This window comes from Mauremys mutica, chromosome 3 (assembly GCF_020497125.1).
Source record: "Mauremys mutica isolate MM-2020 ecotype Southern chromosome 3, ASM2049712v1, whole genome shotgun sequence".
In the NCBI taxonomy this organism is placed as follows: Eukaryota; Metazoa; Chordata; order Testudines; family Geoemydidae; genus Mauremys; species Mauremys mutica.
Window position 1 is genome coordinate 33,391,942 of NC_059074.1, and position 20,034 is coordinate 33,411,975.

General features: G+C 39.1%; 1 protein-coding gene across 1 annotated transcript in view; it reads left to right on the plus strand.

Moving 5' to 3' along the window:
* Positions 1-20,034, plus strand: part of MBOAT2 (membrane bound O-acyltransferase domain containing 2) — a 195,476-nt gene that overhangs the window by 28,581 nt on the left and 146,861 nt on the right. Inside the window, exon 3 of the mRNA XM_045010158.1 lies at positions 7,551-7,628. Coding sequence (XP_044866093.1) covers positions 7,551-7,628 — 78 coding nt within the window. The remainder of the gene's footprint in view (positions 1-7,550; positions 7,629-20,034) is intronic.

Consider the following 20,034-nt stretch of genomic DNA (forward strand, 5'->3'; position numbering starts at 1 on the left):
GTACATCTAAGCCTAACTATGAGGCAATACTAAATTAATCACATGCCTAGATACCACTCCTTAATCTCAAAATATCAATTAGCTTGCATTGCTTTTTGTTGAATACTGAATACAGATCTGAATACTATGGGAGAAGGGAGGTGAATAAAATTGTTGCTATAGAGTGTTTCTCTGGCACCAGGAAGGGCCTGGAAGGAAGGTGGACTCCGGCGCGTATCTTTTAAGTTTAAGTTGTGACTGCTGTTAGAATATCTCAGTATATGATATTCCATATAGGTTCTTCTGCCACACTCTTCACCGTTGTATATACTCAAGGTGTAATTGACCAGAACAGCAGTAGGGGCGATACAAGAAATGCATTTACTTTTATGTATGTAAATTACACTACAGACTGTATAATCTAGTTGTTTCGATGCAGTGTGGTTCAGTACTTATCAGGCTAGCTCAGGATGAATAAGAGGGAGTTGGCTTAATTGGTGTGTGGAACAACAGCTACTCCAACTTTCTCATGAGGCACCGGTATATATTGGCCAAGGCATTTTCTTAATTGACTAAAATATTCTGGCAACGTTTTAAAAACATTAAGAAGATAGGATGAGCTAATGCCCCTCCCCCTTCTCTTTGCATAGTTCTTGAATTCTGAACTACAGTTTTGGCCCCTATATTCAGTTTAGTCACACAGGTACCCGAACATCTGCTTGCTGCAGGCATTTCTTATAGATTTAGGAAATCAGAAAGTTAGGCTTATTCTTAATGTTATCTTCCAGTTTTATGGGTATAAGTTTGCAGTTTATTTATACACATGCACATAATCATGGAAGTGTAGGTCTGGAAGGGACCCCGAGAGGTGATCTAGTCCAGTCCCCTTCACTTAAAGCATGGCTAAGTATTATCTAGACCACCCCTGAAAGGCATTTGTCTAACTTGCTCTTAAAAATCTCCAGTGATGGAGATTCCACAACTGCCCTTGTTACCTGTGGTTCTTTCAACCCAAAGCTCTTGGTAGCTTTACTCTGTGCAAGGTGGTGTCAGGAAATAAATCAATGGAGACATGGCTGTCTGACCGATAGATGACTGGCACAAACAGGACAATACAAAAGTGCTCTTACTTAAAGCTATACTTAACTTAGTGTCAAGCACTTACACATGTCCGCAAACACCCTCAACCCCCAATAATTACTGAAGTTGGGGGTGGCTCTTGAGTGGCACAGCGGCAGCCTTCCGATGGCCAATCTTGCGTCTGCCGGTGAGACCCCCAAGATGTGTCCAGAAGAAGAGTCCCTGAAGAATCCAACTACCCAAAACTTTCTTCCCTTATTTATTCATAAGTATTATAATAACACGTCACTCAAATAAAACTTGTTAAGCAAGCAATTTCAAAGGTTAAGCAAGAGAATTCCCTGTGATTATCAATTAGCCAGTTGTGTTTTTGCAGAGTTTTCATGCCTTGAGCCCCTGATAGACACATTCCTGAGGGCACATATAGATAAGCTTCTTGTTTTTCTTAAACATACCTCAGCAATTTCAACAGAGATGTTATCAGGAAGGACTCTGGGTCAAGCTGTCCTTTTTTGTGGTAGTCCCAAAGCCCTCCCCTCCTGACTTGGTCATGCTAAGGCTGCTGTATAGGCTCACTTACGGCCTGCTGGCTTGGTTAAGCAGTAGTGGTCTGCGCACTTTACCAGTCTGCCAAGATCTCCCCGTATCTTGATTGATCTATGCAATCCTATGCAATAGATCCTATGCAATCTATTCCAGTGCTTAACCTCTCTGACAGGTTTTTCCTAATGTCCAATGTAAACTGCCTTTGCTGAATTGAAGCCCATTGCTTTTTGTCTTATCCTCAGAGGTTAACAAAAACAATTTTTCTCCCTCCTCTTTGTAACAACCTTTTACGTACTTGAAAATTGTTATCATGTCCCCTCCTAGTCTTCTCTTTTTCAGACTAAACAAACCCAGTTTTTTCAATCTTTCCTCATAGGTCATGTTTTCTAGACCTTTAATCATTTTTGTTGCTCTTCTCTGGACTATCTCCAATTTGTCCTCTGGAATCTCTCCCGTCTTCCATGACTTTTCGAAGATAATCGCTAATGGTTCAAATATCTCCTCAGTCAGCTCCTTGAGTATTCTAGGATGCATTTCATCAGGCCCTGGTGACTTGAAGACATCTAACTTGTCCAAGTAATTTGTAACTTGTTCTTTCCCTATTTTAGCATCTGATCCTACCTCATTTTCACTGACATTCACTATGTTAGACGTCCAATTGCTACTAACCTTTTTGTTGAAAACCAGAACAAAAAAGTCATTTAGCACTTCTGCCCTTTCCACATTTTCTGTTATTGTTTCCTCCCTGCCCCTATTGAGTAGTGAGCCTTGGAACTGACAGCCTGTCCTTGGTCTTCCTCTTGCTTCTAATGTATTTGTAGAGTGTTTTTTTGTTACCCTTTATGTAACTAGCTAGTTTAATCTTGTTTTATGCCTTGGCCTTTCTAATTTTATCCCTACATACTTGTGTTGTTTGTTTATATTCATCCTTTGTAATTTGACCTAGTTTCCACTTTTTAAGACTCTTTTTAGACTTTCAGCTCATTAAAGATCTCCTGGTTAAGCCTGCATGGTCTCTTGCCGTACTTGCTATCTTTCCTACGCAGTGGGATCGCTTGATCTTGTGCCCTTAATAATGTCTCTTTGAAAAACTGCCAACTCTCTTGAACTGTTTTTCCTCTGACTTGCTTCCCATGGAATCTTACCTAACAATTCCCTGAGTTTGATAAAATCTGCCTTCTTGAAATCTGATATCTTTATTGGGCTTTTTCCCTCCTACCATTCCTTAGAATTGTGAACTCTACCATTTCATGATCACTTTCACCTAAGCGGCCTTCCGTTTTTTCAAATTCTCAACTAGTTCCTCCCTATTTGCCAAAATCAAATCTAAAACAGCCTCTCCTCTGGTAGCTTTCTCCAGCTTCTGAAATAAAAAAATGTCTCCAATACATTTCAAGAACTTGTTGGATAATCAGTGCCATGCTCTGTTATTTTCCCAACGGATGTCTGGGTAGTTGAAGTCCTCCACCATCACCAAGTCCTGTGCTTTGGAAGATTTTTGTTAGTTGTTTAAAAAAAGCCTTATCCACCTCTTCTTCCTGGTTAGGTGGTCTGTAGTAGACGCCTATCATGACATTACCCTTGTTTTTTTTACCCCTTTTATCCTTACCCAGAGACTTTCAACAAGTCTGTCTCCTATTTCCATCTCAACCAAACTCCAAGTGTATGCATTTTTAATATATAATGCAACACCTCCTCCCTTTTTATGCTGCCTGTCCTTCCTTAGCAAGCTGTAACCTTCTATACCAATATTCCAGTAATGTGGATTATGTCGTACACTTAGGGTTGCTAACCCTCCAGGATTGTCCCAGAGTCTCCATGAATTAAAGATTATGTTGTTATGAAATCTCCAGGAATTTGTCAAACCAAAGTTGGCAACCCTACATACGGTAGACATATAGTCCAGTGATACGGCATTTTTATAACAAAAAGATAATTCACACCTCTCCTTTGAGGAAAAGTTGCAAGAGTATTTCAAAATAAATGAAAATATATTGTTCCTTCTAAATTTGGATTTCTAAAATTTACTGTTAGAAGACAGAAAACTACATAATAAGTATAGAACTTCATTGGCAATCAGGTGAGAAATGAAATAACATAAAAATTAGGCAAGAATATCAGTCAAAATTCATCCAGACTGATGAATTAGAGTGTCATTGGTTTTGACTTGGCTTCACTGAATGTGGTCCTAAGTAATTATCTCTTGCTTTAGAAAATAATAAATAATTTAAATAATTTTCAATCTGAAATGCTGGATATGAGGTTTGTCTTATGCATATTCTGATAGTTTCCAGTAGTTAAATATTAATAAAATAACTTCATCTTTTTCCAAGGAAATAATTAAGCATGTTAGCTTACAAATTGCTGCTGCCTCTCATCTCAGCCAAAAACATCAGTCCTCTCTTAATTTAGGAGAAAAAAACAACTTTTTATTCTATCTTTGATCCTTTCTGTTAGTCCAAATAGTTTGGTATCATTCCTGCCTGCAAATGGAGACAGTACAGAAAATCTCTTTGGTTATGTCATCACCTATATACAGATTAGAGAGACCCTTAACCTATTATCTTCTACAGTGTTTAAAATTCAAAGACTCTCAAAAAGAAAAAATAAATACCGGTACAATTCCAGTACACTCAAATTTCACTTCTGTAAAATCTACCAACCTCCTCTCTAGCTATTCAGTTGTCTGATTAAATGGCAGTTTATGGTCAATCCAGCTCCAGAGGGAGTAACTCCTTCTTTTTTCTGTCCTGAATCCCCAATTGCACTCACAGAAACTCCAAATGCAGGGAACAGTTTGGAATCTGCCATCCTCCAAGAACGTACTTGATTAATAATATAACCTGCTTGCCTCAAGTGAACTCCACAGAGTCTTAAATCACCTTTATTACACTGGCATGGTGATTTGGGGTACAAAGAAAAGTCATAGTGTCCTCTTTGAAAGTAAATATTGAAGCACCCTTAGGGTGTACCTAGCACATAGCTAAAATGGGTTAATTAAAATATTTAGGTTTATAGTTTTCTATTCATTTGAATGCTATTGTAATTGAATTGCATATGACTCAAAGATCAATCACACTACAAGTATTACCTTTCTGTTCTTGTATAAAAGAATTAATACTCTTAGAGACTGAGTGTTAACTTGCTAATATGGATTGCAATTTCACCACAAGGCATGCTTTTTACAATACCATATTTGTCGGGTTTCTTGAAGGTACTTAATCTTGTTCCTGATCTTTAGCTTTTGAATTAAAAAAGAAAATATAGTTATGGAATTCATTGTAACCAATAAGGACTTGAAATAGAAAATATTATTGATAATTTTAGATTGTTTTAAAAAGAAATGCTTTTCCTTTTTAGTATTAATTGCCATAAAATGAGACGGATAAGTGGATAAAACATCATTACAATACACTTTTAAAATATTTAGTATAGCATTTCTTTCTGAAAAAAGAAGTTGCAACAGTGTTACATCAAAGCCAATATGAATATTAACCTTCTTATATCTCTAATAGGCTAACTCCTGCTGATGCAAGGATCTTTTTGTAATAATGGAGATCCATGTGAATTGGACCTGCTTTTATATCAAAAAGGCTAAGCCGTTTTTGGAAGAAATGAATGCCCAAGATTTATAGGAAAACTTGCCTTATAAATGTCTGTGATAACTGAGCTGAAGGTGACTAGCAACAGCAGCTGATTTTTAGGCTGTATTTGTACGGGAAAGAAAATTTCCAAATAAATTAGTGGTATTTTAACCATTTGATCTCTTTTGATAAGATGGTCCCAAAATGAGAGAGAGTCTGCCTAATGAAGATCAAACACGGAGGGAGCCACCTGATGTAATGAGGTACCACTGAGCCCGCCCGTTCCACCAGCTTGGGCTCCCTCATCCTGACTTGCTGTGCCAGGCCCTCAGGCCTCCTCTAATATACATACAGACAGGACCACACCCAGCTGAAAAAGGACACAGACACTGAGATCAGCTCTGTGTGGGAAGACTCAGCTCGGGCATTGCCCAGCATTCAAGTGCACCCCTCTCTGGAGTGCAAAATTGTATTGTCTTGCACTGCACAGAAATCTGTACTGTGTAAGCTCATGAAAATCACGCCCTCCCTCAATGTGGAGGAAGATATGCACAGCTTTTTGCCCCCCCTCCCTGAGTTATGAATTGCACAAACTGGTTTATAGAAAACAAAAACAAGTTTATTAACTACAAAGAACAGATTTTAAGTGATTATAAAGGATAGCAAACAGATCCAAGTAGATTACTGAGCAAATAAAGCAAGCACGTAAACTAAACTTAATGCACTACTGGCTAGTAATTTCTCACCCTAAATGTAATTTTAAGTAGGTTGTGGAGATTCTTGAAGACAAACTTTTCTTGCTTGCAGCTTAGAATTCCAGATATTCCTTTCATGGGCCAGACACCTTCTAGCCTGGTTCCAGTTCTTCTCTTCCCGAGATCAGTCTTAGGTGTTTCCAGCAGTCATCTTGGGTGGGGATTCATTAAAGAACCAACCCTGATTACTTCACTTCACTGCCTTAAAAAAGATTTACATATGGTGGAAATCTTTTTGTCTCTCAGTGGGATGCTCCCACCCCTCCCCCAGTGGAATCCAGTAACAGGTGACATGATCACATGACCCTGCAGTGTCAAAGCAGCATCCCAGGAAACTTCTCAGGAAGGTTGGGGATTAGCATGTTCAGAGACCTATCATTCTCCCTAATGGCCCATCCAGACCAATTACATTCTGTCTGGCGGGTGTTTCCCAGATGTAAACACTTTTATAATTGATACTTAATAGTTAATATTCCTAACTTCAGATACAGAAATGATACATGCATAGTAAATCATAACCTTTCCAATGATATATCACATGTCCCATCTTGCATAAAATGCATCTTAGTTATGGCATATGCATATCATAAACATATTTCTATGAAGAATATGGGGCATAGTGTCACAAATACTATTAAGAAAATAAACTTAAGAGGGAAATTTGTTACCAGTGTCATTTTCAACAGGGAAGTAGGACTTTCTACCACCATGCTATTTATAAAAACAATGAGGAAAATGTACAGATAGTCAAAACTGGTTTAATCACTGAATCTTCACCAACTGATGGTGATTTGGTTGCCAGTATAAAATAACTTGATGGCAGTGGCCTGGCCTGCGCTGCTTCCCACAGCTCCCATTGGCCAGGAATGATGAACCTGGGAGCTGCGAGTGACCGTACTTGCAGACGCTCAGGTAACCAAAGCGTCTTGTGGCCCGCCAGAGGCTTACCCTGAACCAGCCGCGAACCAAGTTTGGGAACTGCTGCCATGATGGGCTGTGTGCGGAAAGTTGCCAACCCCTGGTCTAGGAAAACATTGTTGCTGCCATGCTGTACCTGTTCTTTGTATAAGTAGAACATTAGTCACCACGACTGTCAGTGTAGAACTTCAATTATCATATTTTGCCTTTATGTGAAAAGCGAACTGCAAAATGTGAACTTTACTTTCACCCTCTACTGTTTGTGTATGATGTGCGAAGACTAATTCTCACAACTCAATAGCTGCCAGCATGCTCTTCTTCCTCAGATAAGGGAGAGCTCCACTCAGATTATAGGCTTGTGTGAGACAACTGTTCAGATCATTTAAAGATGTCAAGGTCCTCTGTAAAAGAGAGTGGATAAGGGACCTGATATTTTGAATGCAAAAAGCCCTCAAACAGATACTTTTATAAGAAAATAGTGAAGCGCAAAAGTTGGTGAGGTTTTTTGTTTTTCAGTTACCTACCTTAAAGTAGGTTTAAAGGAGATCTTCTTGTTAAGCATGTAACAACTACTGATGGATTAAAAATCTAACTATCTTTTCATTTCAAGTAAGGAAAACATATATATGTGCTAGACTGTTGGTAATGAAAAATGATTGCCTGGAGTGACTATTATAATTTTTTCTAGGTATGCCTTACATTTTGTTGTACAAAGTGGAATTTCCTACTATATCATGGTCATAATAGGAGTGGAAAATATGCACAAGTAAGTATTGGGTTTCTTTATTTAAATTTAAAGTTATTTAAATGGAGAATATAAACAGTTATTTAGAAAGTTGCTGTATAGCTGTTTATAAGAACAAATAAGGTGTATATCTGCATACATTTCTCTTACAGACACACTTTATATCTTGTAACTGTGCCTAGTATGTCATATTGCTATTGGCATTAGAATATCAGAACATTTCAGTATTTGAATTGCGCTAAAGATGGCTTGTTTGTAGGGAAAAATACCGTCCTTTTTGTCTGCTTTGTCTGTTTGAAATGCTGAGCACTTACTCCACTTACTGTCTGCAGAAAGAAACCCTAAGGTAGCATTGTAATTCTCAATCTATAGCTGTTAATACATTTCTCATTGCTTAATCATAAATAGTCTTAGATTGCAAATTCATGGTTAATCCATATTAATACAATTTTATAACTCTCAATACTAATAGAAGGAAAAGATCCTGGGATGAGAAGAGGGTTTGTGTGATGAAAGTGAATATTAACTAATTTAAAATGCCATTGTTTTTTGTTTTAAAAAGGAAAAAGAAACACGTGAAAAGGTATTCACATTAGGACACTATTTTAGTCTGATAATAGAATAGATAGAATCATAGAAATGTAGGATTGGAAGGGACCTTGAAAGATCATCTAGTCCAATCCCTTGCACTGAGGCAGGACTAAGTATTATCTACATCATCTCTGACCAATATATTTGTCTACACTGTTCTTAAAAAGCTCCAGTGACAGAGATTCCACAACCTCCTTAGGTGATTTATTCCAGTGCTTACGGTAACTACTCTTACAGTTAGGAGGTTTTGCCATAGTCTAACCTGAATCTCCTTTGCTGCAATTTAAAGCTAAAATAAAGACCTAATTATGTAATAGCATTCATGTGTTTTTTTTTCTTTAAAGGGAACAAATGAAAAGGGATGTTTTAAAAATGAATTATATGGTGTACATTAGATAAAAACCCCAACTGAGTTTAGGGCCCCATTGTCCTAGGCATCATACAAATGCATAGTAAGAGACTTAATTCCCTGAAGAGGTTACTTAAAAAAACAACACAGGCAAAGCAAGGGAGGGGAAACAGAAAGGAGATGTAATTTTGATCTTGTACTGCTGATGTCTCTCAATTGCCCCAGATTGTCTTTGAGGGGAAAGGGAGAGTCTAAGTGTTCAGTTCCGTGTGTGTGTGCGTGTGCGTGTGTCACACACACACACACACACACACACACACACACACACACACACACACACTTTATATTCCTGTGTTGGAGTCAACAGAACCCACTTAGTTTGATTTAGCAGCAAAAACTCTGCAAGATTTTAGAATCTGGCACCCTATTAACCTATTACACCTTCTTATTCCCGACCCTCACACAGGAAGGGGGTTCCTCTGTCAGAGCCCCAAGGTTCCTCAAAGTTCAACTCTCTGGTTTCTTGCCCCAACTCATTGTGGCTATGAAATTTTCATGTCAAAAGGACAGAATGGAGATCCCTTGAGAACTGATCAATGACATGTCCAAAACAGTTGCCATGTCATGCAGCACAAGAATCCCCTTTCCACTGTGGGCTGCATACGTGTACCCTTTACCATTTCCTGTCACCACTGAGAAACCCATATTTGATTTAGTGATCTTGATTTCCTGCATGACAGGTGCAGGTGTTTACTAGATTACAATTTAGATAACACCATGCAGCTTTTATCTTTTAATGAAAAATATTAATTTCTGCGTATGAAATGTTCTTTTTTTCAAAACTGATGCCAAAGGACAAAATAATTATGCAGTTAGTTTCATCTTAATCTTTTTAGTTCATAAAAAGCTCTGTCAGTTGCAGCAAATCCCAAAGAGAATACATTTGAAATAAATAAATGGAAACATAAATTATTTTAGTATTGAAACATAGCTTCCTTTTAGTTAGCACAAATGCTGAAGGATTAAAAGAAAAATATTCAATCAGTATTTTTATTTCAGCACCTTCTTATTTTAATTACCATTTTTAATTTAATTGTGTGCACCCTAGTGTATCAAGTTAATCCCTAGTGTAAGGAGGCACAACTCCCTTGAAATCAGTAGAGTTTTGGTAAATTAAATCTGGGATAAATATGGCCCCATGCGATGGAATATCTTCACTGCGTTAGGGCAAGAAACGACATCAATCTGCATGTGGAAATCAGTATTTGGACCTTACAGTAGGTAGCCTTTAAGTGTACTAAAACATCTGTACTATAACAGATTTAAAGCTAAAACCTGAAGTATACTTGCACATCTTGTTTGGTGTCTAGAATTATTGACATATTTCATGGTTATGCTTCTGATAAAGGTAAAAAACTATTAATGAAACACCACAGTTGAGATTTTAAACACCCAGGAGTGTGGCAGTTAAGTTATGGGTTTCCTGCAAGAGAAAGTTGTCTTTTATTCTGTAATGCTCTATAGAGGAGAAAAGGAGTTGCTTCAGTTGCCAATGCTTTCAGCCTTTAATGCACATAAAATGCCCTTGTATTTAAAAAATGCTCCTGAGTGTCCAAGTTTATCTTCTCAGGGTAAGCCTGCTTCCTCTGCCTGCTGTGCTGTTGTCTATGCTAGTGTAACACCAATATGGATGGTGAAACACTGGTGTTGAAGCCACACCTTGTGGTCCTCCCCAGTGCAGTCCAACAATGCTGCTTCCCACACTGCACTTTAATGGTCATTCTGTTAGTGAACTGGAGCAGTATCTGCAAGAGGTATCTGCTTTTGTTTAGCCTTGTTGATGGAGACAGATAACTACAGCTCAGTTACCTGTTCTTATTGGAATGTTTTTTATTTGTACCATGATAGGAAGGTCAGCAGAGCCAGTCAAACTACCCAAAGTTTGAGTAGATTTATGCAGAATATTTTCACCCTTTGAGAGCATGCTCTCTGGGCTGACTGTGATCCCATGCCTCCAATGCTTTTAGTCTTTCTTTGGTAATGTGCACTCTGTGTGAATCTTGAAGTCTTTAGATAACGGCAGTGAGAAGTGCATTTGTTAAGAAAGGGGAACTTTGAATTTCATTTCATGGTATCTAGCAGGGTGGATTTGATAATCATGATTTAAATCACTAGTCAGGAAGACTTGACTTAATCATGGTTTTCTACATAAACGTGCATTCTTGTTGGTTTTTATAACTTTAAAACCTTATATTCTTCACAACTCAGAGATAGATGTAGGTTTCATTTTTAGAAGGTACAGTACACACTATACATTTTTAAACAGTGATTTATTTTGTTTAAGATTAGTTTTACAGCTATATCAGAAAATGAATGATTGTTGGGTTATTTCATTTACCAAAGGTAATTGAAGCAGATACTTCACCTCCCGATGACTTCATAACTATCTCCAATTCAACAGGTTAATCATTAATATTTGGAGGATTTTCTTGCCATGCTGTATTAGGAGGAGAACATCACCAGACAGACATTTAAATTGTTTTATTTAACTAAAATAACAATGTTAAGTATTCTGGATTTTTTTCTTCAACAGCAAACACACAAAATTTAACAAAACAAGCATATGTCCCTTGCTTCTCACATTTCTCTCCAGACTTCTTCTCCTTGTCCAGATCTATTCTGCCCCCCAACAATCTTCTATTCATTGAACTTTTTGAAACTTTGCACTTTTAGAGAGAAGTAAAGGATTGACTCTCCGTACACAAATTTGCAGAAGGACAATAGAGTTGAGGTCTGTTATTTCTCACCTCTATATATTATTTATTTATTTAAAAACATTTTTGCTGTTGACAAGCATGTTACCTCTGGAGACACAAATCCACAGTTCGAGAACTGCAAAACGAAGCATCTTTGATGGTATCTTCTAGACTGAGCACTGAGCCCTATTGGGTAGATAGAAAGATTAACCTAAATAATCTGTACAGAATCCCCTGGAACCTCAAATTGGGTCCCTAATCCATGAACTATTGGAACTAATTTAGAAAACTGTTCTTAAACATTACATGAATATATTGTCTCATACTATAGAATTAGAATTTATAATCCCTATTCCATGATGAGATATCTTTGATCTATAATGTATCTTAATTAAAACTAGCTTTAGATAGGTTTTTTCCTCAAAAAGCATTTTATCAAAAAAAATCAAACAAACCTATTTTTGATATTTTAAAAAAAATATAATTGATTTTTATCCATGCTGCTGTCTAGACACTTGCAGCTTCCATTAGTTAACCATCTGTAGCATTACCTCAGACACTGAGGATTGGGTATCAAATGTTAATCTATGGATTCCTACTTGGCTACGTTTAAATCATGTTATATTGGTAGAATAAAAAAGCTGAAGGGTTAAACTGATGTTTTGAGAAGTTGTAGTATTCACAAGCTCAAATTTTTGGACTGATGGTGACTAAATTGTAGTAATGTTTGTTGATTGCCCTTACATGAAGCAATGAATCTTGGAACTGAGGTGTTATTTTGAAAAGAAAATACATTCCTTTGGAATTAAGAAGTTTTAGAAGGCAAATGGCTCAGTAAGGTACACCTCTACCCCGATATAACGTGACCCGATATAACACGAATTCGGATACAACATGGCAAAGCAGCGCTCCGGGGGGGCGGATCAAAGCAAGTTCAATATAACGCGGTTTCACCTGTAACACGGTAAGATTTTTTTGGCTCCCGAGGACAGCGTTCTATTGGGGTAGAGGTGTAATTCTAAGTTTTCTGCATATGTTGCAGAACTCCTCTGTCTTGCTCTATGGTTGTGAAGTGCCCTTTAATGCTGAGTTATATACATTCTTCCCTCCCCCTCCCCCTTCCGCGCTTGATTTTAAAAGGAAATGTCTGTTCACTGCTCAAAAAGAGCTATATTAGCTGTTCTGAAACAGGTGACTTGATCAGGGCAATTAAAGAAGAAGAGGTTCCTAGGCAACTGTTTCTTTTCTGCATAATTACTCATTTTATGGTCAGTAAATAAGCTGCATGTGCCTGTGGGGAAATGGAATTTAGTGTCAATAGCAGTCAGACTTTAAGGCGCAGTACTGCTCTGCTGAAATCAGTGGATGTTGTGTCATTGTCTTGAGTGGGAGTAGGAACAGGTCCAGGGAGCACTTTTTTGTTTTTAAATGAGAAATTGGTAAAGCTGGTGTCTCGTTAGAAGGTAATCGGTTGGTGCTGATCCATGTTATTTAGGCCTGTCATTAGGAGAAGCCTGTATTCTGCTTTGTGCTGAAAGTCTTTGGAAGATTGTGGGTCTCTTGCTTGTGGTGCTGAAAACATAGGGTTAGGCTCTTTTTACTTTATATTAGAGTGACTTTTAAACTGCTTACTGCATGGATTTGTTTTTTATCAATACATCTCAATTTGTTTTCATAACTTAAAAAGAAAGATAAGCTGCATTTATAAATAATTGAGAGGTTTGAAATATCTAGTGGTTATGCACAATTTTTTCTGTACATATTTCATATGTTTTTGTTTTTAGCAGACCTTGATTGTTGTCAATATATATAATATAAAATTTTCCCCAGCATTTCACACAGTCTCTAGTTCAGAGGATTGTTAAAGTGGTCCACTCAATGAGAGTTTTCTTAGAGAGATAGTCTTAGGGCTTGGCTACTCTGGAGAGTTGCAGCGCTGGTGGAGGCTTTACAGCGCTGCAACTTAGTAACTGTCTACACCTGCAAGGCACATCCAGCGCTGCAACTCTCTCGCTGCAGCGCTGGCTGTACACCTGGTCTGCTTGCTTTGCAGGGAGCTGACACACAGTGTCGGCTCCAAAAATCCACTCTCTCTCTCTCCCCCGCTCCCTGTCACACTCCACCCCACCCCCCTCTTTTGAAAAGCACATTGCTGCCACTTGAACGCTGGGATAGTTGCCCATAATGCACCGCTCCCAACAGTGCTGCAAATGCTGCAAATGTGGCCACACTGCAGCGCTTGTAGCTGTGAGTGTGGCCACACACCAGCGCTTTCCCTATACAGCTGTACGAACACAGCTGTAACTCCCAGCGCTGCACATCTGCAAGTGTAACCATGGCCTTATGGACTGTCTTTCTTCCCACTCACTATCATGTGGAACACCTCTCATTCAGGACTTGTGTATCCTCATTGTGGAACTACAGCAATTGCTTATGTGGAAAAGTGCTTTTAAAAAGTTGTTAATATATTTTAGCTATCTCTTAATGCAATTTAGAAACTAGAAGTAAGGCAGAGATATCAACACAATGTGCCCGCTGTTCATGGACCACGATTCAAGAATCTCTGTTCTAGGTTACTTATCAGATATGGATTCTGAAGTATTAGCTGAACAGAACACTGGGCACTTTGCAGTGGTGCTTGAGTGGTGTTTTTGAGCTCTGTTGTTGTTTTAAACAGATTACAAATAAAGCCTCTGGCAAATCCCTATTTTTTACCTTTTATGGTAGAAGTACAGCTACAATTAGCACCTGAGAAATCTACAAATGGGCTGGGTATTAAATGAAATTGGAGTCCTGCAATATCACTTTCTTATTGTGGATATTGTGGGGGGGGTAAGGGATGGGGAACAAGTGGGCTGTTTAATTTTTTAAGTGGATAAAGGCACAGAAAGACAAGGACGAGGAGGCTGGAGATAGCGGTCTAGATGCACACACTTCTGCAGGTAGGTCAGAATGAAAATATTTTTCCTAGGTTTGTTTCTTGTAATCTTTTTAAAAATTTGGCATTAGAATTTTATATTACCCAGCTCAAATTGAAAAATTACAGTCAATGAAAGATTTTTAAAAGTCTTGGAGTACACAGAAAAAAACATTGTTTAATGTCTAAAGTCAGGTTAAGCTGGAACAAGCAAAAGCCTTGTTCCTCAATTTGAACTAGCTCGATTAGCATGCTAAATGAGGTGCTTTATTGAACATTTAACTGACAAATTTCACTAAATGTCATGGGCTCAATGACAAACAAGTTTACTGTAGGATAGAATATAGTTTGAATTGCTGTGAAAGCTAAGATGGGAGTGAAATTTCTTTTTTCTTAAGTCATACTTAGAATGAAATATAGAATGGGCCAAGCAAACATTCCCAGCTTTGATTAAAGATAACAAGATGCTCCCGCCCCCACCCCCCCAAAAAAAATCCCAACCTGGACAACCCTGCAGAAGGAGAAAAGCATTAGAAATCTTAGCCTCTTGCAGCATGTTAAACGGAACAAAACCTTTTTGTGTAAAGCAGATATTGTGCAGTTAAGGTCAAATTGTGATCATATATAGGTGGGAAAAGTTCACTGCATGCCTTATAAAGCTCCCAAGGAATCTCACAAAGATAACTGAGGAACCTGACTAAGATAACTAGGGCTATAAATCTCTGGCTGCCAGAAAGAAGATGGAGATACTTTCTAAAAAACAAGATTATTTTCCCCCCCGAACATCAGGCATTTGATCTGTGTTAAATGTGGAGGTGCTTTTTACCAGTTAACTGTACTTTACAGGAAAAAAGATCTGAAATAGCCTTGCTACTTCCCCCCAAGTTGCAGTTATTCTCTTCCTCTTATGTTCCTGAGATATTTGGATCAATTTGCAAGTCAAGATTTTGGTGCTCCCCGAATCAACATACAGGCACAGACGCCAGTGTTCCTTCTGTTCTTCCTCTTTTAAGATTCAGATTTCTCTGTCCTCTGGACTCTTTCAACATGATGGCTTCTTCTTTTTAAAAAAACAAACAAACAAAAAAAAGTATTGACTCTGTGAATTAGATCTCTGCTCAGCAGTTTTTCTTGTCATTCTGACCCTCTGACATCTGTCAGCAGCCTTTGATACCATTGACCAGACGCCAATCTCATTTTCCCCTAAAAAGGTATAAACGCACTTGTACCTTTAAAAGATTAATAGCAAGACTATCTCAGTGACTATCTCTTGCCTTTAGAATTTACTTCCCTTGTAGCTGGCCAAATCTTATGTGTGGTGCCTTCGGGGCATGATGCAAGGCATTATCATTGGATTGTGGTTGTGTGTGTTTATTAATACTTAGTGTTTTCTTCTTCAAAGCTCTTTATTAACACACTAATTGATTAAGTCAGTTAGTTCTTTATCCCTTATTCCTGACAACATAATTGCTTCTACTTGATTAGCTGATAGTAGAAGTTGGCAATAGGGGTTCCTAAATGAGGCTCCACATGGGTTAGTTCTGTCTAGTTGATGGTTTTTAATTTAGTATAAGTACCTGATTACTGTGGCATTACGCACACTATAAAGTAACACTATGTTAGTGTACTAAGCAGGAATAGCAGTTGGGAATGTTTGTGTTTATTGCTGAATAAATTTTTTGTTTATTTTTTTAACTTGACTCTATTAAATAGAGTGCAGTCTTTAGGATTGTAAAGTATGAAAAATATATTTTTCTGTTAAGAAAAGGACTTATGTGTATTGTTGTAGCACCTAGAAGCCCTAGTCATATACCAGGACCATTGCGCTAAGCACTGTACAAATGAAGAACAAAAAAGATTTGTCCTTGCCCCAAAGAGCTTACAGTATAATACTAGAGAAAACAGATGATGGATACAGACAGATGGAATAGGACAAGAAAACAGTGACACAATGCTGGTCAATTTGATCGGAAGTGGTCTTAGCATACCAGCAGTCTAGCTGCTGTCAAGCTTTTATGGAAGAGGAGAGAGTTAAGAAGGGGCTAGAAGGAGGATAATGAGGTAGCTTTGCAGATGTTTACTAGGCACTCTTCCCAGGAGAAAGCACAAGGGTGCTTGTTTGAAAATTTAACAAGTGGAGACTGGTGTCCTTGGCTGATTGGTGACAGGGGTCAACATCTCAAAAGTGATTTGAGAGACTGTGAAGGACATAGAAAGTGAAGACAAGTTATTTATTAGATGTGATGGAGAAAGGGGAACCAGTGGAGAGATGCGAAGAAACGGGTGATGTGGTCAGCGTGATGGGCTAGGAAAATGATCTTTGCAGCAGTATGCTGAATGCATATGAGTGGGACAAGATGGCATTTATCAAGGCCAGAAAGAAAAATATTGCAATAATTGAGATAAGAGTCTGGAAAAGGTTTTTAGTTGTGTGGGTGAATAAGAAGTTACACAGAAAGAATCAGTAAGATTTAAACAGAGCCTGGATATGAGGGCAGAAAGAGAGGTCTGAATTGAAGATGACATCCAAGTTACATGTCTGAGTGATGAGAAGGCTGGTGCAGTTTTGTCGATGGTAGCAGAGAAAGGAGGTAGTGGGAGCAGAGAGGAACATGAGACTTTCTGTTTTTAGCCACATTGAGCTTGACATTCACAAAGAGGTGTCCGAGAGTCAGGCTTAGATTTTAGTTAGGAGAAATAAGGAAGTAAATCTCTAAATTGTCACCATAGAGATGGTAGTTGAATTTGTATTTGTGCATGAGGTTATCCACAGATACGATGTAAAGGGAGAAGAGAAGTGGATCCAGGACAGCTCTGAGAAATCCCTTCTCCCAAAAAATTGAGAGGGAGGAAGATCTTCCAAAAGATGTGCTGAAGTAGCAATTAGAGAGATGGGAGGAAAACCAGAGGACAGGCATTGAAGCCAAGGGAGGACAAGATTTCAAGAGGAGCTTGGCTGATGGTGTACAAGGTGGCTGACAAGTCACAGAGGATGAGGATGCAGTACTGGTTCTGGTTCTGAGCTTTGGCTAGAAAGAGGTTGTGACGGGTTCCCTCTGGGGTACCACCAGGACCTGGGGTACCACTGAGCTCCCTGACCCGGCATGCTGGACTCTCTCTCACACTGTGATGCTGTGACGAGCTGCAGAGCCCTCTGGCCTGCACTTTCACCAGCATACATGCAGGTAGGGACACTCCCAGCTGCAGTTACATGGAGACTCTCTGGCCAGCCCCTGCATCGAAGGCTACAGCTAAGGCTGCTCCCAGTTCCCCAGGTACAGATCCCCTGTGGAGTATAAACCCAAAATTATACCGTCTTGCGCTGCACAGGGAACTGTACAGTGTAAGCTCATAAAATTTGCCCCCTCCCTCACTGTGGAGAGGAAAATGCAACAGCCTTTACCCTTGAGTTATGATTCCCACACACTTAACTCCAACTCACTGCTTTAAATAAAGCAGAAACAAGTTTATTAACTACAAAAGATAGATTGTAAATGATTATAAGTGATATTAAACCGGTAGCAGATTACCTAGCAAATAAACAAACTCAAGCTAAGAGATGATATCAGCAGGCTGCAGATTCTTATGGGGCAAGCTGCACTTGCTTTACTGCTTGGAATCCCCAGGTGTTTCATTCACAGGCTAGAAATCCCTTTAGCCTGGGTCCAGCACTTCCCCCAGTTCAGTCTTTGTTCCTCAGGTGTTTCCAAGAGTCTTCTTGTGTGGGGAATGAAGAACACCAGACTGTCACTCCCTGCCTTATATAACTTTTGCATATGGCAGGAACGGTTTGTTTCAAAGCTTGGTTCTCAGATCAGTCTGAGGAAAAATATTGACATCCCAAGATGGAGTCCAGCATCATGTGGTCTGACCACATGTCCTTGTAGAGTTATAGCATCCGTTACTCACAGACTGTTTGGAGTGTTCTCAGGAAGGCACATCAGCTGGGAGAAAGCTTTTCCTAAGGCCTGTTGTTTTTATCTAATGGCCTATTTCCCACAATAGGCCCTTCCACACCCACTATCTGGACTGAGAGCATTTTGACTAGAGGGCGTTACCCAGGTGTAACTACATTTGAAATACAGATACATAGTCAATATTCATAATTTTAGATACAAAAATGATACATGCATACAAATAGGATAATCATATTCAGCAAATCATAACTTTTCCAATGACATCTCACATGACTTATTTTATTAAAATATATTCTAATTATGTCATAATCATAATAATATCACTGTGAAGAATATGGCGTGCAGTGTCACAGAGGTCACTAGAGACCTTGGTGAGAGGGGTTTCAATGGGGTATGAGAGGGGAAAACCCAGATCGGAGGGGGTCTGGAATGGAATTGGAGGAGAGGAACTCCAGACAGGAATTGTAAACAGCATGTTCAAGGAGTGTAGAGATGAAAGGGAGATGAGGTGGTAGCTGAAAGGCAAGTGGGGACAAAAGTAGATTTTTTTAAGATGAGAGAGACTAGAGCATACTTGTGAAGGAAGAAAGATTAAGGGGAAGGATAAGGTAGGGAATGGGAGTGGACATGAGAGACATCAGGAGATGAGATGGGGTCACCGGGGCAAGTGGAGGGTTACAGGTGGAAGGAAGATGAGAAACTTTATGTCTGTGACAGAGGAGAAGGAGACGTAGAGAGTTGTCAGAAGGGAAGGGAGACTGAAGGGAGAGGGAAGGTCACACCATGTTTTGTCAATGTTCTCTTGGAAGAATTTGGGGTGGTCCAGGGTGGGGAGAAAAGTGGAGGCAGGAGGTAGAAGAGGGTTTAAGAAGTGAGTCAAATGTGCCTGGATAGTGGGTGTGAGATTCAACTAATTTAGAGAAATGGAGTTGTTAGCTAGGAAGATAACAAATTTGTAGTGGAGGAAATCAGTCTAGTCATCGGATTTCTGCCAAAGAAGCTCTAGAGCGTGAGAGGAAGCTAATGTTAGCAGTGAGCCAGGGCTGAGGGTTGGCAAGGCAGATCTTGTGATGGGAAAGAAGGGCAAGAGAAGGACAAAGGGAAGAAGAGTAGAGGAGGGTTTTCATAGGAATGAGAAGCTGTACTCACTTTCCCATCCCCAGCCATCCAACAAACAGAAACTTTATCCTTATGTATTACTGATTAGAAATGCTCTGACGTTCAGCTGGAACTTGCTATGGAAATGCCATTGCGCTTGTGCCCAGTGGTAGGAGGGAAAGTGTTACATTCCAGGGACTTTCTGCTATCTAAGAAGATGGAATGGCAGGGAATCATGCCTCCAAGGACGTGAGACATCAACTAATGATAATCAACTTTGCTGCATCAACTAATGAGTTTCAGAAGAAAAGCTCAAAATAGGATGTCTGTGAGAAGCTTTTTGCCTCTGCCAAAAAATTGTCAGGATTCTTGCAGAATGGAGCCATTTAATCTGTCTGCACGCAGTTAATTATCAAGAGTTAGTGGCTCAGCAGGAGTTCCTGTGGGGGAAGGCTGACAACAATCCTATTCTCCCTTCTAACTAACAACGGTGAGGTGTTTTAGATAAAGAAATCTTGGACAAACATGTAATCCTTTTGCTCTCTCAACACACCCTGGCTGAAGAAAGAGACTTTTTTTGCTCTAGTGGGATGGCCAAAGATGTCTCTTTAATGCCGCCCTCACTCCTAGTTGTACGTATGTGGTATATTAAAATGACACAATCAATTTTGAAGCTGAATCAGTTTCAAAAAAGGGGTAAGTAGTAGTTTCAGCTGCTACACCTACTCCTGAGTCCCCTGGTTAGTTTTTGTGTATCTTCAATCAATTTCCTATTTTAAATTGATATTTCTCTATGTTG